Below are 27,371 nucleotides of genomic sequence, written 5' to 3'. Positions count from 1 at the left end.
TTTTACTACACACCTGTAACAAAAAAATTGGGACATTTTAGATCCCTTACACCAAATACCACTTTAAATTCTAGTGATTTTCACAAACAGACCTTACTAGAAGCCTTAACTCTATCTCACACAGAGAGAGGTGAATATCTTGCCCAGCAAGTCAGGGGCAGAGACAGAACAAAAGGCAGGTCTCTGCAGTCCCAGTGCAGTGATGTGTCCAGCACATGGTCATGTCCTTTGCTGCTTCCCAACACTACTGCAGTGAATTCAATTTAGATCTCCAACAAAGCTCATAAAGGACAAAGATGCAAAGCCAGAATCAATCATACTCTGGAGCTTTGCAAAGCTTAAGCAGCGACTCTCCCCCCCGCCCCCCTTTTCTACAATACATTTGTACTCATTATGCAAAACCCCCCCTGTTGAAAGTTTCCATGGCTTCCCATATCTTGGTGTTTTGAATGCTTTTGTGCACAAAGTAGCATTCAGCTGTTTTAACCCACTAAAAGAAAGGAAAAGGAAACAGCAGGCTTGAAGAACATGCCTGACGCTAAGCTAGCAATCACATCCCACTGACTGGATGCCCACTGCTTCCAGCTGAACTAAGGAAATAACTGCATGTGATAGAAACAATTCAGTTCTCAGCATTTCGTTTCTCCTAGCCACCTCTCACTGTTGGCATCAGGATTCCTCCCTCAGATTCTCTTGCAAGGGTTTTAACCCTCAAACACACATCAGTAACCAGCATCCCAAGGAAGTACATCAACCATTAAAAAAACCAAAAAGTAAAAGGTCATTAGGCTGCTTTCTGCAATGCCTTCAGGTTCTTTTATATCCCTCCTATTAATACCAACTATGAACATCAGAAACAGAAAAGACTGGATGACTGGTTTGAGCCACTGTGCTGATTCCACCCCACTCAAATTCCACTGCTGAGCCGACAGCCTTCGGCAGTGTGACGCAGCATCGCGCTGAACTCCACAGAGCATTAAGACAACTTATCCCTGACATTTTAAGCCCTAAAATGGAGGCAAAATGTGAATTAAAAGGCAAACAGCAATAGATTCTTCCTCAAAGACTACTGTAAAATGTTGTTACACAGCAATATCTAAGCAAGTAAGACGGGAAGAAGACTTCTAAAAGTTCTGAGTACCTGAGAAGAGTGAATGTTTCTAGAAGGGTCTTGCAAAGGATCACGTTACCCAAGGAGACACGTTCAGGACTTGCTGGATCTCTAGGAGTCTTACTAGTACTAAAAAGCCAGTCCACACAGAACGAGTACATGCAGAAAGAATGCATCAGCAGAGCATCCAACTCCAACTGAAGCGAGCGCAGCAGGGGCAAGCAAACACCCAGGAAGCCCAGGCTGCTATCACGTATCAGATACCCGAGCCAAGAGGCACGGGGCACCTTGTAACGCAACGCTGTAATATGATTATGCAAGTGCAATACCTAGGCTGGGCAGGAACCTTCTGAGAAGGTGCAAATATAGCAAGAGAAGCCTTGTCAAATGTATTTAGCTTTGATCTTGCTCCCCATTCTGACCTTGCCTGCTAAAGCGGGAATTCCCACACCTCTGTGGGAGGGGGCTGGGGATCTCCACGGGAGGAAGTCTCAGGACAGACCAGTCAGCCTAGAATCACCCACAGCCCAGAAACACACTCCCCAGTACCAGAACAATGAGAGGGCACATGCTGTAGTTCAACAGCCTTAAGCCATGCTGCTTGGGCATATCTGTAGCTCCTGAGGAGCTGCAATATCCGACTGCCATGAATTTACTGCCCTGTGCTTGTCTAGCTGAGGAAAGTTTGAGAAAGAGAGCTTGTGACTACCACACTCCCAGGAAACTGTGGAAGAAAGCCTGTAACTCACAGATGCCGTAGAAACCTTCCATACCTTGGGAAAACTGCAGCGGCAGACCTTCTACACCCTCTCTTCAGAACAGAGCTGTGAGACAGTCATTCTGCTTCTCAAAGCAAGAGGGACTCCAGCTATAACTCCTGGGGAAAAAAATCAGAACAGGCAGTGAAAGATAGTTACTTGGTGCACACAGACACAGATGGATACTTTGCAGAGATAACAACATCAGGTTTTCAGGTGTTACCACTGGACAGCTGGGACATGCTCAACCTCTTCAGTGGCACAGGCTACCTGTTCTGCTTTGTGTTTGCATCTGGCTAAAGAGTCAGGAAACAGCTCAGCTGTGACTCACTAAACTGCAGCTTGATCACTTAGAAACCCCAGCCCACAGCTACAGACCCGTTGCCATTCGTTGGGTAACACCAAGGAAAGGCATGATGTCAGGCAGCCAAGCGCTGGAGCTGCCAATGTACTTACTGAATTAATTATTGTATTACTGGGGGGACCTTGTTAATGTTTATCAATATCTGAAGGATGGGATGCAGGGGGAAATGGGCAGCCCCTTTTCAGTGTCTGTGGGGACAGGACAAGGGGCAATGGCTGCAAGTTAGAGCAGAGGAAGTTCCACACCAACATGGGGAAGAACTTTTCCCCAGTGAGGGTGAGGGAGCCCTGGGACAGGCTGCCCAGGGGGTGTGGAGTCTCCATCTCTGGAGAGATTCCAGCCCCGTCTGGACGCCGCCCTGTGCAATATGAGCTGGGGAGCTGCTTTGGCAGGGGGTTGGACCCCATGGGCTCTCCAGGTCCCTTCCAACCCCTGGGATTCTGTCATTCTGTGATCTAGCTAATAATCTCTTTAACCATCCCAGTTAGATATTAGAAGTGTTTCAGTTATTGCAGACCTGAACGCAGCAAACAGTGGCAGCCACCCCACGTCACAGAGCGTTCTGTGACACACCGACAGCAGCGCCAACAGCAGAGAGACTCAAGGGCCCGCAGCGCCCTGAAGAGTCCAGCTGGCTTGTGCACCCCCTTTTGCTGCCACCCACACAGTGAGGCACAGATGAACCGAAGCCTAGAAGACACACCAGCTGGCACTGCACCAGGGAAGGAGGGCATGGAAGGGGGTATGGAAAGAAAGGATATATATGACCCTCTGGATGAGCTCACATTCCCCTGCTGTCACTTTGGTAGCATTTCAGAAAATAGGCGAGTTCTTAACAAGAAGTGGTGTACACACAGCATGCAAAGCTGCTGCTCCATAGCAGCCAAGCTTGAAGGCTGTAAGGGCTCCCATGAGGAATACACATCACTACACACAGCAGAGGGAAGAGAGGCAGTGATATTAACTACATGTTTCCATTTTATTTAGAATCATCCACCACATACCTGAGGGATTTTCCATATGCTTAGCTTTTATCCTGTTATTTATAGGAGAGGGTTACTTGACAGAATACAGCCAGATGGTTGGAAATCAGAAGTTGTGTCTGTATATTTAACAAGCATACAGCCCTCAATCAAAGCCCCCAACCCCTGCATCTCATCCAGTCTCATAGGAACTCATGCAGCCCTTCCCACATTAGAGCTGCCTGTTGGATGGAGAAACTCAGCAACAAGTGACTTTATTAACTTCTCCCACCTGTGGTGGCTTCTTTTCATCTGGAAAGGAACAACAAAGCTGCTTTTTTTTTTTTTGCTTTTTTTCTTTCTTTGTTTTTGACAAAGAAGTGCTGAAAACAGCAGAATTCCAAACTTCCTCAAACACTGTTACAGCAGGAGAATGGCAGCCGCAGCACCCAGCTAGGTTCATATCTCCAGTTAGAAAGAGTGGCAGTCTGTGGAGCTGTATAGTCCTTCCTCCCCACTTCTAAAGTAAGCTGGAGAGAAAGGTGTGTGACATTCTGCCTTTCAAGCATCTCAGGGAGGCGTTGACACGGTAGCTGATGCTTTGCACATAAGGTGGTACTGAGCTGTAAGATGCTTATTAGAGCTCTGTCACACGAGAGCTTGAGAATGAGCTTTCTGTAGCTTGGCAAAAGGAAGCCTCAAAGCAGAGCAGTGCCAGCATAAGCCTTTAATATCTTACAGGACCAGACACTTTCTCAGGCAGGGCTTCATCTTACCCCCTGAGAAACACCTACAGCGGGGGGTGAAGCAGCACAGAGGGCTGCAAGGCTGCACACTGCTGTGGAGTCTGGCCAGCACCACACACACTTTGCAGAGATGCCTGGAGTCCTGTTGCAGATTATAACCAAAGACAAGCAAATGCTCAAACAAACAACATTCAGACATTCTTTACAAAGACAATAAGGAACAGTCCCTTTGACTGAGAGGGGAAGAAGAAAAAGGAACAGTGTACAGTGTTCTGCTCACCAAGCCCTGTAAAGCTAGCAGCTTCTTCCACATATGTATCAAAATAAGCTTCCTGCCTAGTATTTCCACACCTTCAAATGTTGATTTTCCCACCAAAGAACCACAACTGGTGTTTCACACCCAGTCACACACTAAACCCTTGGTGTGTGCCAGCTAGGAGCAGTAGATAAGCCTTCCTGAAGGAATGGCCCTCAATTCCTCACCTTGCTACACCACAGAAGTCATACTGTGCCATTTCACCCATCAACACAATAGTCAACAGCTCAGCACTCAAGTTCAATTTAAGAACAGAGACATACTTCAGCTTAACACACAAGAGCACAACCAGTCACCAGGGCCCTTGACAGCGCAACAAAGCACCAGCACAAAACTGTTTCAGCTTGCCCTGAGTAAAGTTCACAGTCGTATTTTCTCTGCACACAGGTATGCTACACACAGGAATGCTCATTAGTCCAGACAAGCTGTGCCATCCACACAACCCCCTTCCCACTGCCCACCAGCTGATTTTATTACTTGGAGGAGTTAAGACAAGTGACCCAGAGAAGAGCACATGCTTGGTTTAACCCTGCCCTAAAGCCAGTGGGGTTTTATATAGAAGCTGACCCAAATACATCAATACATTTAGTAGCAATTTACCAGGGACAGCCTTTCACAGAAAACACAGAACATCAGGAGTTGGAAGGGACCTCGAAAGATCATCCAGTCCAACCCCCCTGCCAGAGCAGCATCACCCAGACTAAATCACACAGGAACACATCCAGGTGGGTTTTGAATGTCTCCAGAGAAGGAGACTCCCCAGCCTCTCTGGGCAGCCTGTCCCAGGGCTCTGCCACCCTCACAGGGGAAAAGTTTCTCCTTCTATTCACATGGAACCTCTTCTGCTCCAGCTGCACCCGTTGCCCCTTGTCCTGTCACTGCCATCCCTGAGCAGAGCCTGGCTCTGTCCTCCTGACTCTCACCCTTCACATATTTATAAACATTAATGAGGTCACCCCTCAGTCTCCTCCAGGCTAAAGAGCCCCAGCTCCCTCAGCCTCTCCTCACCAGGAAGGGGTTCCACTCCATCATCCTGGTTGCCCTGTGCTTCCAAGGTGCTCCTTCGAGGAGTTCTATGAACTTTGAGTTTACAAACACTTCAGGGCCAGGGTTCTATGGCTTTCTTTTCTTTCAAATTCTAAAAACGCTGAGACTCCCCGAGCCCTCAGCAGGCAGACACCTCGCCGCTCGCAGCGGCACTGCTGGCTGACGCTGCCACACAAAAGGAGCCGGGTTCCCCTCGCCGCTCCCTCCACGCAGGGGGCGAGGCTGCTGGGGGGCAAGACAGCGCCAGCCTCCAGCAGAGGCCCGGCGAGCACCCAGCTGCCTCCGAGCGGAACATCAGCCAGCAAACTTCAAAATTTATATCGATATATACACATATTTGTCTCTAAGCAAACCTGAAGCGATGCTGAGCCAGCGGGGCAGCCTCAAGCGGGGGCAGCCCCCCGCCGGGGCAGCCTCAAGCGGGGGCAGCCCCCCGCCGGGGCAGCCTCAAGCGGGGGCAGCCCCCCGCCGGGGCAGCCTCAAGCGGGGGCAGCCCCCCGCCGGGGCAGCCTCAAGCGGGGGCAGCCCCCCGCCGGGGCAGCCTCAAGCGGGGGCAGCCCCCCGCCGGGGCAGCCTCAAGCGGGGGCAGCCTCCCGCCGGGGCAGCCTCAAGCGGGGGCAGCCTCCCGCCGGGGCAGCCTCAAGCGGGGGCAGCCTCCCGCCGGGGCAGCCTCCCGCCGGGGCAGCCTCAAGCGGGGGCAGCCTCAAGCGGGGGCAGCCTCAAGCGGGGGCAGCCTCCCGCCGGGGCAGCCCCCAGCCTGCCGCTCGGGCCCCCACCCGGCCCCCTCCCCAGCCCCCACAGGACTACCATTCCCTCGGCCGCGCGGATAACGGCTCCCAGCACTCGCACGCACCGGCTTCCCCGCGAACGCCCTCCCGCCGCCGGCCCCGCCACACGAAGGGCCCAGGCCAGGCCAGGCCAGGCCAGGCGAGGCGGCCACCCCTCAGCCCCCCGCGGCGGGAAAAGCCGCGCGACCCCCTCCCTCCTCCCACGGCCGCCCCGAGAGACCCCCAGAGTGAGGGGCGGGGGAAGAAGAGCCCAAGGAAGGGAGGAGCCCTCCCGCCCGCCGTCCCCGCCCCACATCTCCTCACCGCGAGCACGGCGGAGCCCGGCCGGGCCCATACCGAACACGGCGGCCCCGCCCGCCCTGCGCCGCCGGCTCCACACGCCGCTTCAACCGCCCCGCGCAGCGGCCCCGCCCCCCGGCCGGCCCCGCCCCGCCCCGCGCGGCGCCGCAGAGCGCTGTCCATTGTGCTGCGGCGGGGGGCGGGCAGGGGACGGGGGAACGGCAGCGGCACCGCCCCCGCGCACGTGCGCCGCCCGCCGGCTTGAGGCGCGGCCGGGGCTGCCCCGGGCACGGCGGAGCGGAACCCCCCCCGGCGGGGTTCTTGTACCGCGGGGGTCGGCACGCGGCCCTTCCCGCTGCCCGAGCACGGCGCCTGCCCGGGAGCAGCAGGAACGCGCGTACGCGGCGGGGCTGGGCTGGAGGGGGCAGAGCCGCGGGTCCCGCACAGACCCGGCCCCGCTGTCATAGGATCACAGACTGGTCTGGGTTGGAAGGGACCCCAAGGATCACAGAGCTCCAACCCCCCTGCCACAGGCAGGGCCACCAACCTCCAGGCCTGGAGCTACACAAGGTTGCCCAGGGCCCCATCCAACCTGGCCTTGAACACCCCCAGGGACGGGGCACCCACCCCCTCTCTGGGCAGCCTGTTCCAGCCCCTCACCACTCTCTCTGGAAAGAACTTCCTTCTAATATCTAATCTTAACCTTCCCTCCTTCCACTTTAATCCATCCCCCTTGTCCTGCCAGTCTCTGCCCTTTGAACAAGCTGATTCCCTCCTGTTTCTCTGCTCCCTTCAGGGACTGGAAGGCTGCAATGAGGTCCCCCCACAGCCTTCTCTTCTCCAGGCTGAACCAGCCCAGCTCCCTCAGCCTCTCTCTGTAGGGGAGCTGCTCCAGCCCTCTGATCATCTCCGTGGCTCCTCTGACCCCTCTCCACCAGTCCCACATCTTTCTTGTCCTGGGGCCCCAGCTCTGGACACAGGACTCCAGCTGGGGAGGGCAGAGCAGAGAGGGACAATCCCCTCCCTGTCCCTGCTGCCACCTCTCTGCCGATGGAGCCCAGGATCCCATCGCCCTTCCCAGCTGCCAGAGCCCCTGCTGGCTCATGGGAAGTTTCTCATCTACCATGACACCCAGGTCCTGCTCAGCAGAGCTGGGCCAGGCCCTGCCAGCAGAGATGCCTGCTTCCCTCAGCCCCTGAGCTCTGCCACTGTGTCATGGGGCTGCTGCCTTTATTAGCAGAGTCACTGCACAGCTACAAACCCGGGCTTGGAACGAACACTCCCATCACTGGGTTCTCCCGATGAGGCAGGTGGGCCAGCTCAGAGGGGTTGAGGAGGACACCAGGTTCCCCCAGTCACCTTTGAATATGAGCATGTTGCTTCACGAACCTTGGAGTTTCATGAACCCTTCAGAGCACATGGTGACAGCAGACCCTGTTCAGCAAGCCGTGAGCTGGGAAAAGAGGCCGCAGCAGGTAGCTGTCATTGTCTGGTGAGCATCCTTGAGGACATGGCTCTGCTGAAGGAGAAGACGTCTGTGCTGTGGTTGCTTCAGGGTGGCAGAGCGAGCTGCCAAGGTCCTGGGGCAGGAGGAACGTGTGGCACCAAGAAGTGCTGGAGGAAAAGGATGTGGAGACCAGTCTGGGAATGTCTTGCATCTTCAAAGCCTCCCTAGGGACCAGCTGCCACTTTGTGTGCTGCTATTGGAAAACACATCTCACATTTGCTGCTGCTTTTTCTTTTCCTGCCCCCTTATCACTTCTAGCTGTAGAGTGTCTCCTTATCTGGGTGGGCATTTCAGGAAGCTGCGGCCCTATTTCTGATCAGCAATATTTCCTGAACTGTTCTGCTATCTTAGACCAAGGAGACCAGCCTGCCACTGCTCTATAAACAAGGAACCCACAGAGCCTTCAGATATCAAAGTGCTCAGGGCTGCAGCCTGCAGAGCCCGAGCAGGCAGGTTTTCCTAGAGGCCTCTGCCAAAGAGCCAGGCATCAAAACCCACAAAGTTACCCCAGGTCTGCAACATCCACATTCACTTTATAAATGAACAAACACTGTCTTTTCCTGTTCTGAATGCAGCTTGGGTTTTTTTTTTCAGGGGAATGGTATTTCTCTCCCATTCCTCAATTGCTCTTAAATTTCCTCAGGGAAAATGAAAAAATAAATAAAAATGTCTTTTTCCTACCCTCTTGCTACAAAGCTTTACCCCAGCCTGACACTGTGTCACCCCATCACAGTAGTTTCCTTTCCTTCTCCTCATGAAAGCTGGCTGAGTTTTTGGTGAGTAACATCCCACCCTTTTCTCTGCTGGGCAGCCCTGCTTATAATTCTTGGTTTCCAACATACATCTTCTCCAAAAGTCACCTCAGCATTCCCCAGTGTCGGTAGGTGACCTGTGCCCCTGACGTGGAGCCAGCTGTCCCCTGGCATTCCCAAGGGCTGTGAAAGTTTGCTCTCCTTCCTCCGACCAGGACTGGGTGCTTACCTCAAGGGCTGGCGTTCAGCCCTCGCTATTTCTCATGGGAGCTGCTCAGGAAGAAGTTCTCACCCCGCAGCAGCCCAGCCCCAGAACTCCTGTGTGTCTGCAGTTGGAAGGCAGAACGTCTGCTGGGAAGGATGTCTGGTGCAGAGATACCATTCCGCCTCCGCTTCTCCCGGGGCCAGGGGCCTGTCACTGCAGACTCCCTCTTCCCCCTCAACTTTCACACCCCATCTGTGGGCGTAAATTTCATAGAATCAGAGAATCATTAAAGTTGGGAAGGACCTCTAAGATCAAGTCCAACTGTCAACCCAAGGCCATTATGCCCTTTAAAACATGGCCTCAAGTGCCACCTCTACTCGTTATTATAGACACCTCCAGGGACGGTGACTCCACCACTTCCCTGGGCAGCCTGGGCCAACCCCTGGCCACTCTTTCAGTGAAGAATTTTCCCCTAACACCCAAACTAAACTCCCCTGGCACAATTTGAGGTTGTTTCCTCTTGTCCTATTGCTTGTTACTCGGGAGAAGAGATGGAACCCCCCCAGCTACACCCACCTTTCAAGTAGTTGCAGGGAGCGATGAGGTCTCCCCTCACCTTCCTCCAGGCTAACCAACCCCAGGTCCCTCAGCAGCTCCCCATCAGACTTGTGCTCCAGCCCATTCCCCACTCCACTGCCCTTCTCTGGACTCACTCCAGCACCTCAATGCCCTTCTTGTAGCGAGGGGCCCAAACCTGAACCCAGCACTCATGGTGTGGCCTCCCCAGTGCCCAGTACAGGGTGACAATCCCTGCCCTGGTCCTGCTGGCCACACCATTGCTGACACCAGCCAGGATGCCGTTGGCCTTCTTGGCCACCCAGGCACACTGTTTGCTCATGTTCATCTGCTGTCAGCCAACACTCCCAGGTGGTTTTCTGCCGGGCAGCTTTCCTGACACGCTGCCCCAAGGCTGTAGTGCTGCAAGGAGCTGTTGTGACCCACGGGCAGGACCTGGCCCTTGGCCTCATTGAACCTCACACAATTTCAAACACAATTCAGACAACTCAGCAGAAGTTCAAGCAAGCTGGTGCAGCACGTGCAGACAAAAGAATAACATGGGAGGTATTGTTAGTGCTGTTTACCTTCTTGTGAAAGCAGCTGACCTCTGAAGAAGCTGCAGAGGAGGTTTGTGGCAATGCTGTAGTCACCAAGACCAGCAACTTCTGCAGTCTGTCTTGGAGAGCCAGCTGAGCCCTTTCTGCATCATCACACTAAGGTGCTTTCCAGCCCTTTCACACGTGTTCAACAACCCTTAGAAAATCAGCATTGTTTAAACATTAAAGAGGCTCTTTAAAAATTCAGCAGCAAAGTTCACCTGCTTTTTAAGAGCCATATTTAAAACGTCCTGGAAGTGTATTTCCACTCTCTAGAATTGGGCTTCAGTCCAGCCCCGTGTCACTGAGTGGAGCTGAGAGACAGAAGAGGCTTTGCAGCCCCCTTCACTGGGATCTGGCGTGCCAGTCTTCTCCACAGTGGTGTTCAGGGATTGCTTTCACTTCTGCTACCTCTATTCCTCTGCAGAGACACTTCTTAGTGCTTAACCGAGCTCTGTTTCACAAAAGCTAAGCAAAAGTTGGGTCTGTGGATTTGAGAGCCAGCAGAAGTTAAAATACAGAAGGATTTTAATGGCAAAGGCAGATCAGCAGTACATCATGCCACACTGCTCTCCAGATCTGTTTGTGCCAGGGGTTACACCCCGTACCCTGAGGGTGCCTGGAGCTTTCTCTTCCCCCTGCCACGCAGAGAAGCCGATACTGCTGGTCCCATTTTTTTCTGGAGATGAAAGGCTGTGCCCAAGGTCACACAGTGAGATGGCAGAGATCACTGGCAGAGAAGAAACTGGAGATCTAATGAGCTCTAGTCCAGCATATTTACAGCAGATTCAGTTACCTTCCCCATCAGGCTGCAGATAAACACCCTGCTAATGGCTCTCTGCTACATTCACCTTTCCAGATAATGCCTTGGTGGCTACCAGCCCAACCTTCCCTTTTGCTGCAGCTGGTGGAACAGATAGTCCTATCTTGGCTTGGTTTGTTTCATTAGGGAAAGAGGTCTCCCAGCCTTTGACCCACCAACAGTCAAGGACTGAATTTCTGCTTAGCATAAGAAAAGTACAAAATAAAGCCATCACATCAGTGCTATTTAACCCCCCAAAGCTCCCAGCTCAACAGCTGCCCAGGCTGATGGTCTTTAAATGCATCTCGATGAGTTTGTCCATCTGCAATGTGTTGAATGTGGTCTGTCATGTCCATTTACAGGGACTGTTTGCATTTTCCCTGGTGACTCATATTATACTTGCTCTTTTTTCTCTGAAATCACAGAATCCCAGGGGTTGGAAGGGACCTGGAGAGCCCATGGGGTCCAACCCCCTGCCAAAGCAGCTCCCCAGCTCATATTGCACAGGGCGGCGTCCAGACGGGGCTGGAATCTCTCCAGAGATGGAGACTCCACACCCCCTGGGCAGCCTGTCCCAGGGCTCTGGCACCCTCACTGGGGAAAAGTTCTTCCCCATGTTGGTGTGGAACTTCCTATGCTCCAACTTGCAGCCATTGCCCCTTGTCCTGTCCCCACAGACCCTGAAAAGGGGCTGCCCATTTCGCCCTGCATCCCATCCTTCAGATATTGATAAACATTGATAAGGTCCCCCCTTAGTCTTCTTTTCTCCAGGCTGAACAGCCCCAGCTCACTCAGCCTTTCCTCACAGGGGAGATGCTCCAGGCCCTTCAGCATCTCCGCAGCCTCCTCTGGACTCTCTCCAGGAGATCCCTGTCTTTTTTATCCCAGGGAGCCCAGAACTGGACACAACACTCCAGGTGGGGCCTGACCAGGGCAGAGCAGAGGGGGAGGATCCCCTCCTGTGACCTGCTGGCCACACTCCTCTTGATGTCCCCAGGATCCCATTGTCTCTCTCAGCCCCCAGGGCACACTGCTGGCTCATGGCCACCCTGTCCCCCACCAGGACCCCCAGGTCCTTCTCCACAGAGCTCCTCTCCAGCAGGTCACCCCCAGCCTGTACTGATTCAATACTCCACCTTCTCTCTTCCTTTCTGTTCCATCTTACTGGGCCCTCTTAGATGCAGCACATTAGGACAGCAGCACACCTCCCCAACCTCCCCAGCCAGCTATAGGATTGCAAACAAGGATAGAATTCAGCTTTTTTTTGCAAGAGTGCACAACAGGCCCCATGTAAATAAACTGCATCCTGCTTCAATGCCACATCCTGCCGCTTCTCTTTCTGTGCTGTTTGCTCCTTCCTGTGTTTCCCTTTTTTGCCTGTTGGTAGGAGATGTCAGCTTGCTGAGTTCTTCCAAATTCCACTTGCCTGGGAGTAAAACATGACACAGGTTTGTTATTTCAGGTCACTGAAATCAACTTCACCTCCAGGAGCACAAGTCTGGTCATATCTTAGCTTTCAATGCTGCTCTGAAAAGGCAGTGGTTAGTAACAGCGCTGTTCCTAGGGAATGGAAAGGTTTCTGTCCTGGAAGCAAAGGCAAAAGGAACGTGATAAACCCAAAGAAAATAGTGGAAATCAGCAGAGAAACACAACTGACTTGGAAAGCACAGAACCCTTGAGCCTTGCTCGGTTCTCAGTGGCTGATAGGAACCAGGAGGATTTCTTTCTTTTCCAAAGTGGTTGCCAGTAAAGTGAGAGCACAGAACCATCCAGGCTTTTCAGAAGGTTAATATTGGCACAGCTCTTTTGCTATCAGGCAGCTCAGAATGCACAAAACACAGCAGCCCTGGGTCAGCATCATGCCTTTTCAACCCTTTGCCATGCATTGGCATGGACAAGGGGGATGGAGTGAAGCTAAAGGAGGGAAGGTTTAAATTGGATATTAGGGGGAAGTTCTTACCAGAGAGAGTGGTGAGGGAACAGGCTGCCCAGAGAGGGAGTGGGTGCCCCATCCCTGGGGGTGTTCAAGGCCGGGTTGGATGGGGCCCTGGGCAACCTTGTGTAGCTCCAGGCCTGGAGGTTGGTGGCCCTGCCTGTGGCAGGGAGGTTGGAGCTCTGTGATCCTTGGGGTCCCTTCCAACCCAGACCAGTCTGGGATTCCATGATTAGCATCAACTGCCCAGTGTCTGTGCTTTTTTCAGGTTTGTCTCATCCAAGCCCTCACCGCCAGCGATACTCCTGTACGTACCTTCTTTGGGACACTAAACCACAAATCACTTGACTACAGAAGCAGCATCCAATATATTTTCTTTCAGCCCACACAACTGACCATGGTGGGACAGGACTAGGCTGGGCCTTTCCAGCACCCCGTGGGGTGGAGTTCAATACTCCTTGATGCTCTGAGTTGGTAGCAAAGCTCCTGTTGACTTCCATAAGATTAAAGTTTGGCCTAAATAGCTCAGTTTTTCCCATAACTTGTCCATTCTCTACTGGATTTCTCAAGTGCCATTGGGTATGGGTAATGACAGCACAGCTGAAGACCTGCTGCTTCCCAAAACTCTTGTTTGTACTGTGCTCTGGCAAGTGTGGTGAGCAGTGGCTGGAGACATCTCCCCAGGGGGCCACCTCCAGCCAAATGATTTTGAAGCCAGACTGCCAGGAGCAGATTTGTATCTGCCATACTGACCCCAGGGGAACTGGAGATGTTTCTCCAGAGACAAGGTAGACCAAACTGGTGAGACTGGATTTTGCTCTGAATACCTCTTACCCATCTCACTGCTGCTTTGCCCTGTCTGTGTGACACACACGATGAGAACAAATCCGTAGGGCTAAGCCCGCGAGGAACTCTGGTATCTACTGTCACTCAGTCGAAACAAAGAGCGCTGGGAACAGGATACTAACCATAGGGTACTCCAGGAGTAATTTGTTTGTATCTCCTTCCTGGGAATATTTCTTTTGAGTGGTCAGAAGAGGTCCTGTGATTTGTATTCTGAGGCATGTATTCCACAGATTTAATTTACCCTGAGCTATGAAATTAGGTTTAACCACCGTTTCAGGCTGGTTGCTTATGTGACTCTGCAGTTCCACTGCACAGTTACTGTTTTAGCAGTGCAGTGATAGCTTTCAGTTCAGGAGATTCTGGAGAACATCCTAAGCTTTTCTTTTATGCTGTAAAATATCCACTCGCACACCCCCCACCCTCCCCAAAGGAGATTTGAAGTTATTGTAATGATTCCATGTAAAGCCAGGAGGCAGCCTGTTTCCCTGCAACTTCTCAATGCATCCTGCTACCAGCTGCCAAAATAAGGAGGAGGAAAAAAATGTGTCCAGAGCTGGGGCTCCAGTACAAGAAAGATGTGGGACTGTTGGAGAGGAGTCAGAGGAGCCACGGAGATGCTCAGAGGGCTGGAGCAGCTCCCCTACGGAGAGAGGCTGAGGGAGCTGGGCTGGGTCAGCCTGGAGAAGAGAAGGCTGTGGGGGGACCTCATTGCAGCCTTCCAGTCCCTGAAGGGAGCAGAGAAACAGGAGGGAATCAGCTTGTTCAAAGGGCAGAGACTGGCAGGACAAGGGGGATGGATTAAAGTAGAAGGAGGGAAGGTTAAGATTAGATATTAGAAGGAAGTTCTTTGCAGAGAGAGTGGTGAGGGGCTGGAACAGGCTGCCCAGAGAGGGGGTGGGTGCCCCGTCCCTGGGGGTGTTCAAGACCAGGTTGGATGGTGCCCTGGGCAACCTTGTGTAGCTCCAGGCCTGGAGGTTGGTGTCCCTGCCTGTGGCAGGGGGGTTGGAGCTCTGTGATCCTTGGTGTCTCTTCTAACCCAGCCCATTCAATGATTCTATGATTCTATGAATGCAGCAACTGCAATCACACCCAGAAAGCACATGCCTTGTGAGCAATGTTTCCATTTTATTCTCCAGACCTTGTGTCCATCATGGATCTCTCTTCCTGACCATTGCTAACCACAGACAATCTTGCATCATGCCTATCTAACTTCCAAGTGACGCTGTGGGTCTTGATTGAGGTATGATCACTACATCCTCTCTTGTGTGGTGTTCAGCAACACATCATCACTGATAGCATGCTGCTGGCTATCCCTGCAGTCTTTCTCCAGCTGGCTGAGATGGTGCTTTCCAGTTCAAGCATTGCAGCTGGGATAAGCTATACAAAAAGAATAAAAAGAGAAGTACCTATCCCAAGACAGCTAGGATGCTACAGATTAAGCTGCTTTGATTACAGTCACTAAATATACTTTGGTTTTTCATATGAAATACTGAAAGGAATCTGTTGGAGACCCCCCGAGTCCCTTGGATACGTTCATGCTCCTCTTACTACCCAGAATACAAGCTCTAAAAGGCTGCCAGTGAAATCCAGGCCCTTGTAGCTTCTTGAGAATATATTTTCCTATAAAGCTGCAAAACCGTGAGCAAATAGCCTTGTGTGATAGCTCAGAGGTAGACGCGCAGGGGAGGGCGCTGAAAAAAGTCTTGGGGAGTCAGGAAGAATTAGTCTCACGTTAGAAAGTTTGTTTCTCAGTCTGGTTTGCCTGGAAGCTGAAGCACCCATGGTGTGTCCTTCCCATCTCCCAGCACAGGTGAGTTATGGAGAGTCGCCCTTTGGAGCACGAGAGAGCCCTGGGAGGTTTATGTTGGCTTCTTAGGCAGTTCCTTGGTTGGGCTTGGTGGCTGTGGTTGGTCGCTCTTGGGCTGGCTTGCAGGAGGGGGCCACGTGGTCTTCTGATGAAGGTGGCTGAAAATGAGAAATAAGTTTGCATCCTTCTCCTGAACTATGTAAAAGTACAAGACAAAGACAACACAGGTTATTTAGAAAAGAAAAGAGGTGGTCGTGGATCTTGCGTGGCTACTGGATTGTACTACCCATCTCTTGTCTGAAAATGCTCTCAATAAGCTTGAAATCATGGTTTGCAGGTGTCTACATTGTACCTAACTGCAAAACTGTGCTGGCAGATCTTCAGGGTAAGGTGATCAGCCAAGACAGTGGTAGTAGATGGTCTCAAAGTGCCCTTCCAACAGATATCTTTAGGACCTGAGTCTGTTAAATATAAGCTACTTAACAGGTTTTAGGGAAATCCTTGCTACTGAAGGTCCAAAGCAAGCCATATTGTCCTGCTCTCCTTGGCTGGGACTTCACAGCATCTTGATACCACAACATAAAAAACTAACATTCAGTGATGCTTTTTCCCTTACTCAGAACTCATGGTGGTCTATGAAAACACTGGCTGGATAGGTCATAGAACTGTAAACTCTTGTCTGGCCTGAAGGAAGAACATTTTAGAAACCATAAGAGACATCCAGGAATTTCACCACGCAGGGCAGGAAGTCTCTTGCTGCCTAGGAAGGGACATATCTCTCTGACAAGGCCATCTGGAGACATCCTACTAGATTATCTGGTTAAAAGTCATCAAGCAAAGGTTCTTATTTTAAAAAAAGCAACAAAACAAACAGGAATTTTTAGTGTAGGTCTTGTCAAAATTACAGACCCCGTCAGTTTTGACACCTACTCCTTGTAATTTGGGGTTCCTTCAGCAGGCAGGCACTGGTCCCTGTCACATGGCAGAGCTGCAAATGTAAGCACACAGCCAAGCATAAGTGAAGGGTTAGACAGCACGCTGCATAATGATAATGCACGTTGAAATGAGGCAGGAACTGTGGAACTGCTGACACACTCACATCTCAGAGGTGCTCCTTAAAGCCTACAATTACTTTCTTTGTGTCTTGTGCTTTGAGACAAAGGCAATGCTGGACCATGGCCACGTTTAGGTGGTGAATAGCATCAAAGAGTAAAGACTGGGCACCTGTTTGGGGCTGAGCGCTCACCTGATGGTGAGGAGGAGATCATAGACTCTCCTTTGGTGTGGAAGGACATGAGCAGGGTCAAGTAACAGCTGCCAAGACATGTTTATGGCTCACAGACTGGTCCCAGACTGGGAAAGTTAATTTGGATCTCTGTGGAGCTAGATGCCCTTTCTCTGATTTTCTGCCACCCACAGACATGCAAGGGGGAGGGAGTCTAGGCTGGTTTGTACACCAAGGAAAGAGGGAGATTACCACAGAGCATAATGCAGCTCAGGAACACATTTTCCAGAGAGGCTGTGGATCTCCATCTTTGGAGCCTGAAAGCACAGCTGGCTAAACCCATGGCAGGTCTGACCTAGTGTGCTGGCCCTAATCTGGAGCAGAAGATTTGACTCCTGATCTCCAGCAGTCCCTTTGCACAAGCATTTTTAGGAGTCTATAAAACCATCCTCCTGCCTGTTAGGGTTTTTCCCTCTGGATAAATGCCTTTCCTCTGGCCCTGGGCACAAGTCACACCCTTTGACTCCTTATGCTGTGAGTCTGCATTTCGGATTCAAAGATGAGTCATATGGATATACAGAGAGCAATTACACCTCAGGTACCACCAGGGAATCAGGTACACGTATGGGAGGCTTAACTGGTATGGCAAAAGAGACATAAGGTGGTGGAAACTGTACATAACAGATATCCTTGAGACTTGCTTGGGTTCAGGTTTCTCCAGACACTCTAGTGCTTACCATCCTTGTTGGAGAGGATTGGCGCTAACAGTTCTTTAGCTTCTGATAGCAAAAGGTCAACAAGATCTGAAGATGGAAGAGATGTATCTGAGACTGCGTCTGTTTTATCCTCTTCTCTTTCACTGTTGGCTCTTATAAATATGGAAAGTGCCATCAATACTTCTATCATAAAATGGTCATTGCAAATCCTGGCCAGCTTCTCATGAAGGATATTCTACAAGTCCTGTGTATTCAGATCGCGTCTCGATCGCTCACCAGCACAGGAGACTCTTTTAGACATCATAGTGTTACAGACAGATACCAACACAGTTTTTAGAACCTCTCAAAAAACGTTTTTCCTTCATTATGTTAGAAGTAATCACCTTGGTGACTTACAAGTTGTTTTCCATCATTCTCAGAAACTTTTTTGTTTAAGAATATGATGATTATCAATGGGGCAGTGACCTCTCAAGGATTTAATCAGTTAAAAACCACACAGACGTGTGGATACAATTTTTTCCAAGCAATAGGAGAGAAGTTCAGGTTGAAGGGGAGTCCAGAAGCCTGAATTCTATTTCTGCAACCACTCATGCAGTTGAGAGCCACGCTAGCTCTTTGCTCAGGCTCTATCAATTACTGTAACTGCTAATAACAAAGGACATGGTCCTGAAGCCAAAACCCAACCTATGTTGTGACAAGGAGGTGGGTCAAAACTCTGTTTCTTTGAAACAGCCTGCTCAGGGTTTCTGCTGACAAAAGCAACTTAACCAGAAGAGCATTTCTGCTACTCACTCTGAAAAAAAGCCTGAGCAGAGGCCAACCCCCCTCCCCACTAGGTACCAATCCACCAGCAACCTCCAGATCATCCTTCTCCCATGGTTTTACTTCCAAAGCGACAGTGTGTTTAGGAACACTGGGAAGGTTATGTGGGAATCACCTTCCCCTGAGAAAGGTCAGAAAACGACATTTCATGGTGCTGTTTGTGATTCCCAGAAGCCATCTCCTACCTTTTCTCATCTGGTAAATGACTGTGTGTGCTCAGGACCTTGTGAACATTCTGCCAGGCAACAACACCACCACCACAAAAAAAAAAAAAAGAAGGAAAAAAAAAAGATTTTAAACTTACAGGAATGAATAATTACTGAGAACAAACCCCATGGGGCTTTCCTGGTGATCAGATTTAATATGACAGTAATCAGCTCCTGCTTATTCATTGCCCTTGAAGCGAGTATCTCAAGGCCTTTTGCAACTCAAGCAACGTTCACAGGCTATGCAAATACAGAGAGACATCTACACTGGGCATTTTAATACCAACTCTAAAAATGCAAGAAAACCAACATAAAAATCCTCTTCCAAAAGAACAATTTTACAGGCTATGTTTCCATGAGCCTTGATCACAGCTACTAGCAGTCCCTGCTTTCTGGACTGTACCTGCATGTGTAAGCTCTCCTTACCACACACAGTCAGTGAATTCCTGATCACTGCTGAGGGATGTATCAAAAAAGGAAGATATTTTGCCCCAGTGGTCAAAATCCTGTGATGTTTGACCCTGGAGCCAAGTCAAATCCATTTCCAAAGTCCAGCCCCAAACCACACAGGCACCAGCACGTTGTGCTGCTGGTCTAGAGGCATTTTAAGTCTTTTCTCAGCATCTACACTCCCTTCACCCCACTGTTTCCTATCGATTTCAAGAGCTCTTGGGATAATCTACTAGTAGCAATCCCGTGCTGCCCAGTTTACTAATTACTCAAGCTCATGTTCCCAATACAGATAGTAAAGTGGAAGAATAATCAATGAAGAGACTAAAGCAATCATACATGTGCTTCTGCAGGAAACATGGGGGGGAAAAGCACTGGGAGAGAAAAACTGCTCTTTGAGTTCCCATTTGTTGTGTAGAGAACCCAACCATCCAGTGATACAAAAGGGAGATTAAAAGACTTGATTTTGACCACTGTGCCCACCAGAATTCCTGGAGCAGCCTCAGCCTCCCATCACAGGGGGACTGCTGAGCCAGGGACAGCAGAACCACCTTCAAAACCTGCACCCCGGTGTTGGTGCAGCTCACAGGTACATGAGTATATGTGAGTTCATTCCCTGGGTTCCCCTAACCAACAGACAGCGCCTTTCAAAAGCAGAGTTAAAACCCACACCCTCCCTTGCCTGTGGAGCAGGAAGTGATTTGGACTTGCAAAGTCACCCTTCAGGTAAGAGGCCGCAGCGATGCCACCGGCACCGGGGCGGATCAGCACTTCACCTGCACGAACAGAAGCAGCTTCCTATTGCAGATCTCCAGGCGCTTCCGTGAGACTTCTGATTTCCTCAGCTGGCCATCAGCCAAGGACAACTGTCTTTTCAATTCCAGGATGTCCTCCTGAGATGGGGCAGAGAAAGAACAGAGAGGAGATGATGATGATGATGATGATCTAGCCTTGGCTTTTGGAAATATCAGTTTAGGACATTGCTACAAAGAGAAAAGCACCATCCTTTTGGAATGGAGAGTGGAAGCGATGCAGATTATAATGCTGACCCAGAGGCCATGCTGGCCTTGTGCTCATACACAGCAAATGATGTATGTGCTACATTAGGTTTCTCCTTTAGAAATAGAAGGGGAACTCAGAAAAGAAGAGTCAGGAGAGTGGTGGGGTTTTTCCCAGACTGAAGGGTTGCATTACCTCTATTTCAGACACATGTTTTGCCTTCTTCCCTGCTAACTGCATCTTCAGTTCTGCAATTTCAGCTTCCAGCAAGTGGATCACTTCCTCATAGTCCTGTTCTGCACTGTGAGCCTGTCTCTGCACCACCTCTGCCATTTGCAGCTTGCTTTGCAGCGTCCGGTTCTCAGAGAGGAACCCCAGTGCTTTCTGGAGACAGTGAGAAGTTCTGGTCAATGCACCACATCCCCCTCAGTCACCAACCACCAAAAACACCCCAGGGGCCTCAGCAATCTCGTCACTAACCTGGTTCAGTCTCTGAAGCTCATCTTCCATTGACTTCTTGCTGTTCTCCACCTCTTTCAGCAGCGACTGTGGAAAATATTTACTGGATGAGAAGCAACAAGCAATAGGACATTCTCCAGAAAACACCCTGGTCCTGTGACCCCTACCCACCAGAAGAATATATTACAGAAGCAGTCATATGTACTGCCCCTCAGCATCATTTTTTGGGCTGCAGGAATCCCATGGGACAGTGCCACAGCCACACCACCAATCCCCAACTAGGTCAGGATGGGAGGACAGGTGCTGTGCCTTTTATTCACCCACTGGAATTCTTTAGGAGACATGTTTTTTGTGGTTTTAAATGTATTTACTCCCTGCTAAAAAAGTGGCTGCGCTCTGTCCAACACAAATCACTGTTCATGTGAGGTCTGCCCAACACAAATCACTGTTCATGTGAGGTCTGCCCAACACAAACTGCTGTTCATGAAGGGCAATTAAGGAGAGACAAGGGGAAAGTCTACTTTGTAAGGGGGAACATGCCAAATGCAAATGGGTGACTTCCTAAGAGGGACAGGCTACACTGTTACCCTCCTGTATGGCTACAGCAAGCTACAGAAGGAGGCACCAGCCCAGAAATCTGCCCAGAGGAGAAGGCTCCACCTTCAGCCTTCGGACTTCTTGCCGCAGATCCATCATTTCCAGCTGCAGCTGCTCCAGCTCCTCGTTGCCGTTACAGCTGAGAGAGTCGAAGGTCTGTGAGGCAGAGGGACAGACAGCATCATGCACCACCCACCCTTTACTGAAACCATGGGGCTGTATGGTGGGCACATTGTTTGCCCTACCCAGAGTAACGCTGCATTAGAGTCCCTTGGCCAAGCAGCCAGCGTTTCTTATGCAACAGATCAAAAGGCACCTTAAATCATTCACCTGTGGGGGTTTGTTGGGGTTTCTTTTCTCACCCCACAGGGTTTCACACTCTGATCCCTGATGAGCTGGAATAGCTGTGCTACAGGGAATGTTCATTTTGTGAGCCAAGTGAAATTAGTTGGAATTGGCTAATTATCAACTTTTTTAAAGGGTAGACAATGGCAGGACAAGGGGGATGGATTAAAGCTAAAGGAGGGAAGGTTTAAACTGGATATTAGGGGGAAGTTCTTTCCAGAGAATGGTGAGGGGCTGGAACAGGCTGCCCAGAGAGGGGGTGGGTGCCCCATTCCTGGGGGTGTTCAAGGCCAGGTTGGATGGGGCCCTGGGCAACCTTGTGTAGCTCCAGGCCTGGAGGTTGGTGGCCCTGCCTGTGGCAGGGGAGTTGGAGCTCTGTGACCCTTGGGGTCCCTTCCAACCCAGACCAGTCTGGGATTCTATGAATTATAGCCAATTTTCCTTCTGCATCACTGCTGGCTACTTCCTTCAAATCATCCCATAGACATTGCAATTTCCTTGTTAAAAATGAGAAGTTTGGGGGGTTTCTAGAATATCCTAGAATCAAAGTGATTAATGGATAGTTCTCCCTTCTCTTCCTAACTCTAGAACATCCAGGAAATGGTAATTTAGCTTTTCCTGCCTCAGATTTTCATGGAATTCACATAGAAGATTCATGGACTGAATGTGGAAGAGCATTGGACTGACTGACCGGGGAGTGAAAAGCCGACGTATCCAGCAAACTGGCCACTTCGTGCTGAGTGAAGAGCATGGAGCTGGAATCCAGACCTGCCTCCTCCAGCTCCTCCTGCATCAGATCCCTGAGTGCTTGGAGAAGATCTGCAAGAAAGAATCGGGTTTTGACAGGTTAAAAGAAGATACCACTGTGCATTAGGGGAAAATGCCACTGGTTTTGGGGACATCCACCAATTCCCAAGCAGAGAGGGTTTGGAGATGCCAGTCTTCTGAACACTCCTTGGTTCTTCAAGCAATCTTAAACTTAGATAAACTCAAGCTTAAACAATTTGTTGATAGTCTTTACCAGACTCTTGTTTCTTACCCTGCTGAAAAAAAAAACCCAACCCAAACAAACCCCAAAACTTTTAAAAACTAAAAAAAAAAACAACCCAGATATTTTCACAGAGGAGATTTCACAATCGTGGTTCTCAGAGTTTTAAAATTTTAAGGGAAACCCCCAGTTCTCTGACAAAAGGCACCGCCTGCCTGCTGGTGTTTCTCATCTTGCTGACTTAAACACAAAGTTCAATGATTTCAGCACTTAGAAAAAGTGTCACATTGACAAGTCTGAAAAAGCCAGGTTCATTTTGCTTTTGGGTCCAGAGAAAAGCACACTGTCAGGGGCTGTGTGGGACAGATGGGAGCTGGCACCGGGGTCCCAGCCCCTCCAGTCCTCAGCCTGGAGCTGCAGCAGGAACTGGAGCCTTTACTGCAAGAACAGCATCTTTGCTGCCAGCATTTTAGCCAAATACCCCTAATCAGCTTTATTTCTATTGCCAAACCCCCCAAAGCCAGTCGCTTTCAGCCCTGGATCCCACTGCTCGCTCGGCACCACCCGAGGGGCCGTGTCAGCCTGTTCTGTCTGGTGGGGATGTCCCTGCTGGTGAGGACATCGCTGATGGCACTTGTGGGGAGCAGAGCCTACGGGCCAGAGATGCTCTGGCAGGGCACAGAAAGCTGAGTGGGCTTTTATTTGTGTGTGTGTCCTCTGGCCAGCTCTTGCTTGGTGTGCTGAGGGTTAAGGAACACGAGCCCTCCCACCGACTGCCTTCAATTGTCATTTTAGGTGTTCTTCTACCCAACACCTTCTTTTGTATCAGTGATTTTTCTTGGCTGCTTTGAGGCTCCTTCAGTTCCCAGGCAAGTATCTTACCTCAGCAGGTGCCTCTCTCCTTTCTCAGCCTCCAGAAGAGCCACACTGTAGATCCAGGCCTGGAGGTTGTAGTTCCAGACCTGGAGGTTATAGCTCCAGGCCTGGAGGTTGGTGGCCCTGCCTGTGGCAGGGGGGTTGGAGCTCTGTGATCCTTGGGGTCCCTTCCAACCCAGGCCATTCCATGATTCTATGATACACAACCCTCAGGAGCCCTCAGGCACAGAGCTGCCTGCTCACCTCCATAGGCCACCGTTCCCTGCGAGTCCGTGGTCAGGCTTTGCCGTAACTGCCTCTTCTTCTCCTCGGTCACCTCCAGACCAAGATACTGCAGAACCTTGAGCAGAAACAATCAACCTTTAAAAAGAAAAATACTGGAAAAGCAACTCTTTGAAGTAGGGGCTGGGAAGACAGTTGGTGCTGGGTTTTCTCCTGGAAGTGTTTCTCCAGGCAGCATCTCCCCAAGGAGTGGACTGGGGCTGGATTTCCAGTCTCTCCTTTCCTACACATGAACAGAAATGTCTGTTCCTAGATCTGTTCCTAGAGACAGAGACACGTTCCCATCCCTCCAAGAACATTTTACACAGCCTGCAAGCAGATTTGCAGCTATGACAAAGTGTCAGGAGCTTTGTCCAAACTCAGTGGAGCTGGTAGCAAGGCTCAGCTGCCAAGACCTCAGCTGCTCCTCTTTCCTTTACTTCCCAGGAATTGTGTTTGGGACTGAGAAGATAAAAGCTCTTCACAGAGCATTTCCCATGGCAACAGGAGACATTCAAGCATTTTGCTTCTTCATTGCACGTTTTGCTCTGTCATTACACCCAATCCCTGTGTCTACTTGATGTTTATCAATTCAAACCCAAGGCACCACACACAAGCAGATAAACCTGTGCAAACCCCACTCTGCTGCTGGCAGCAGCAAGAGTGAGCTTTTAAAAGGCAAAGTCAAGCTCAGCAGATGCTGCCAAAAAGCCCAAGTTAAACACTCCCCCATCCCAGGCTGCACCCTCTGCTCCTGCTCACAGCAGCTCCCACATGGTCCCCTGGCTGGAGACAAGTCCTTGCTCACACTTCCATCACCATCAAGCCCATGGGTCCCATCTGCTCTCACGTGCCCATTTGAGTCCCACCTTCCACTCCCCTGCCCACCACCCCCACACGATGCAGTGCTGCCAGCTCCCAGGCTTGGGGATGCCCCGACCCTCAGTCTGCAGGTGTTGGCATCTGGTGCAGGGCACCCCAAAACCCACCTCAGCTGCGTGCTGGTCGGTGTGCATCTCCTGACCCTGGCGCTGCCTGCTCACAACACCGGCTTTTCGAAGGGACAGCCGAACGTCCCCACTCCTCCCAGCAAAGAGCTGCTTTTATAGCCCTGAGAGCAGAGGGCACAGCCCTGAACCCCGCTTCAGGAGAGTCACGCAGGCTTGGAAGACAAGGTCCCGCTTGCGCGCTGCCCGCCCGGGAGGCGAGAGCGTCCCAAGGGCGACCGCTGCATCTGCCGTCGGGGGGCAGCAGATGATCGCGACATCGGGCGCTTCTTGGGGTCACACACATCACACACACCCCCGGCCCTGGAGAAGGGGCTGCGTTCCCACGCTGCCCCCCCCCACGCCTCCAAACAAGGGACATGCACCCCAAAACCAGGCTGGGAGCACGGGCCCCCCAAGGGGGCTCTGCCCTTCACGGGGGTCTGGGTGAGGGAAGGGGCAGCCCTGCCCCCAGCCCTTTGTTGGTGCCTGTGATGGATATTTTCCATATGATGATGAAAGGAGCAGTGGTTTGGGCTGGATCCTCAGCGTGAGATCTCATCCTTCAGCTCACAGCAGGCTGCCCAGGGTCGCCCCAGCAGCAATAGCAGCAGTTTGGAGGGCAGCTGCCTGCACCTACAGCATCTGAGGCAAGTGCATTATGTCCAAGGGAGATGCAAGGAGATGCAAATGCCAGGAGGAGACTTCTGGAGCTCCCCAGGGTGAGTCCAGGTGTGTTTAAATGCCCCTCTGGATAGAAACGGGGTGTTTCACTACACCCTCTTCTCCCTTTTTATTTCTGGAGGCTGCACCCAACCTCCATCAAACTCAACCAAAGAGCTGAGATCCATTTCTTATTCCAGACTCCTGGTAATACATTCAGTTTAATGGCTGACCCTTGTGCCTTTATCTTAAAAAATCAGATTAATTGACTGTAGCCCTTGAGCAGCATGATGCTAACAAGGAAAGCAACGTTCTGAGTGCTGTGGCTGGCTCTGCAGCTCACATCACCTACCTGCACTATCACTGTTCCAACACAGCTCGGTCAGTGTGCTAGAGAGGTGAAGGGGGATGAGGCTGGAGCAGGCAGGTCAGCAGAGGATGGGGTAGGTGTAGATTAGAGCACACAACAAGGGCTGTAGCTTTGCTTTGTGCAAACAGGCAGGCTGGTTCTCTGTGACTGTACCTAATCAGGTATGTGGTTTTTAATCCTTCCAAAAAACCCAAAGGGCATAGTGACACCCCCCCCTCCCCATGCTAGTACCTGGCCTGGTCCTCACATGCCTGAGTGTGACAGTGGAGCAGGGATCAAAGCAGAAACACCTAAATCAGCTCTTTCACAGAGAAGCAATACAGGGAGCCCCTTTGTGTAAGCTTATTGTGTGTGCTGATATTGTGAGGGCTGGAAGCAAAGCCATACCATACCAGTGGACTGGTTTCTGCACAGTGCCCCATGGGAGAGGATTGAGATGAGACCGCTCTTTTGGAAGAGGGACCCATTCCACTTACCAGCTCCAGTTTCCCATCCTTGAGCCGGATATGGGGATCCAGAGCGACTTTTGCTTTGGTGCCTGAAGCTGCTTTGTGATTAGAAGCTGCAGTGGGTGCTGGAAAGCCAAAAATAAACGTTAATGGAAGAGCACATGATGGGTACAGGGGAGAGAGGTGCCTGCAGAGCAGGGTTTGGAACTCTTGTGGTGTGAAATGCAACGCGTGCAGGAGGCCAGAATCAGAGGCCAGGATTCACTAAAGCTGGTCTTGGAAGGCTGAACTAGGCCCTTGTTGGGAAGTTTGGATCCTAGGCAAACCCTTAGTGAAACTGGGCTTATGCATGGTTTAGAGTGGGATGTTTCACCCAGGAACCCCGGGACAGCAGAAATAGCACTTGGGAGATTTCCAGTCACAAGGGGTGTTGGGGTCTGCAGGTACAGCAAACTTTGGGGGAAAGGAAATAATCCACCTGCCTGGCTCTCCTCTACTTGATTAAGCAAACCTGAAACCTGGCATTTTATAAAATGCAGCCTTGGCTTTCACAGCACTCACAGAGAAAGGAACTGGTGGATTAAAAGCAATGTGGAATTGCTTTTAAAAGCAATTTTTCAAATTGCTGCAAAAGAACTTTTCCCCAGTGAGGGTGAGGGAGCCCTGGGACAGGCTGCCCAGGGGGTGTGGAGTCTCCATCTCTGGAGAGATTCCAGCCCCGTCTGGACGCCGCCCTGTGCAATATGAGCTGGGGAGCTGCTTTGGCAGGGGGTTGGACCCCATGGGCTCTCCAGGTCCCTTCCAACCCCTGGGATTCTGTGATTCTCCTGAACCTCTTGAGCACTTCTCACTGCATCCTCCTCACCCGTTGGGGCAGAGACTGGGTGTGAGGAGAAGACAGCAAGGAGCAGCAGAGGTGCTGCACAAGCATAATCCTGACCTGGGTATTCATCCCTCTGCTAATGCCAGTGGCTGGGAAGCAGCACAAGGTGATAAATGGGTTTGCTGGATCGGCCACCAACACTCGGCTCTCCACGTTTAAGGGCAGAGCTGTTCCCCTTTGGTGCATGGCTAATCGGGATTAGCACCACATGGCTTTGCTGTCAGCTCTGGACAGAGAGATATCCAGGGCATCCATCAGGCACCCATGGAGAGGCAGTCACTGGCCCAGGCTCCAAGCCTGGCCGCTGCTCTTTCAAAGCCAGCTGTGTGTTTTCATGGATGACCACACTGACACAGGACCTCCTCAGCATTTCCAACCCCACATGGAATGAAATCCCCTCGCTCAGTCAGGAAGCGATTAGCTCATTGCTATTTGCCTGGTTGCCTACATGACCCAGGGCTTTGCTCCCTGTCACCGGCAGCTCTGGGTGGCAGTGGTGGCCACCTAAGAGCCTACATGAGATCAAGGCAGCAGGATGCTCGGGACAGGGAGAACAGACCAAGGGGTCTCTGCAGAGCAGCATGTGGAAGGGGATGGCTGGTGGCTGCTGAGCTTGCCCAAGGTGAGCCAGGCATCCCTGGGAGCAGAGCGCTGACGCACACCCAGCCCAGCACCGTCTGCTCCCTGTCGCTCCCACTA

The 27,371-nt window shown here is 51.2% G+C and overlaps 1 protein-coding gene across 1 annotated transcript in view; it reads right to left on the bottom strand.

Moving 5' to 3' along the window:
- Positions 1-15,245: 15,245 nt before the first annotated feature.
- Positions 15,246-27,371, bottom strand: part of LOC311197384 (syntaxin-binding protein 4-like) — a gene marked incomplete at its 5' end in the record, with an annotated part of 47,480 nt that continues 35,354 nt past the window's right edge. The window contains 11 exons of the mRNA XM_084271138.1: positions 15,246-15,535; positions 16,308-16,365; positions 17,340-17,470; positions 18,326-18,375; positions 19,573-19,689; positions 19,991-20,179; positions 20,276-20,341; positions 20,915-21,007; positions 21,888-22,015; positions 23,304-23,400; positions 25,817-25,914. Coding sequence (XP_084127264.1) covers positions 15,430-15,535; positions 16,308-16,365; positions 17,340-17,470; positions 18,326-18,375; positions 19,573-19,689; positions 19,991-20,179; positions 20,276-20,341; positions 20,915-21,007; positions 21,888-22,015; positions 23,304-23,400; positions 25,817-25,914 — 1,133 coding nt within the window. The 3' untranslated portion in view covers positions 15,246-15,429. The remainder of the gene's footprint in view (positions 15,536-16,307; positions 16,366-17,339; positions 17,471-18,325; positions 18,376-19,572; positions 19,690-19,990; positions 20,180-20,275; positions 20,342-20,914; positions 21,008-21,887; positions 22,016-23,303; positions 23,401-25,816; positions 25,915-27,371) is intronic.

The sequence above is a fragment of the Gallinula chloropus genome (assembly GCF_964237585.1).
Source record: "Gallinula chloropus genome assembly, chromosome: 15".
NCBI classification, from domain to species: Eukaryota; Metazoa; Chordata; class Aves; order Gruiformes; family Rallidae; genus Gallinula; species Gallinula chloropus.
This window is presented reverse-complemented; position numbering and strand designations above follow the sequence as displayed.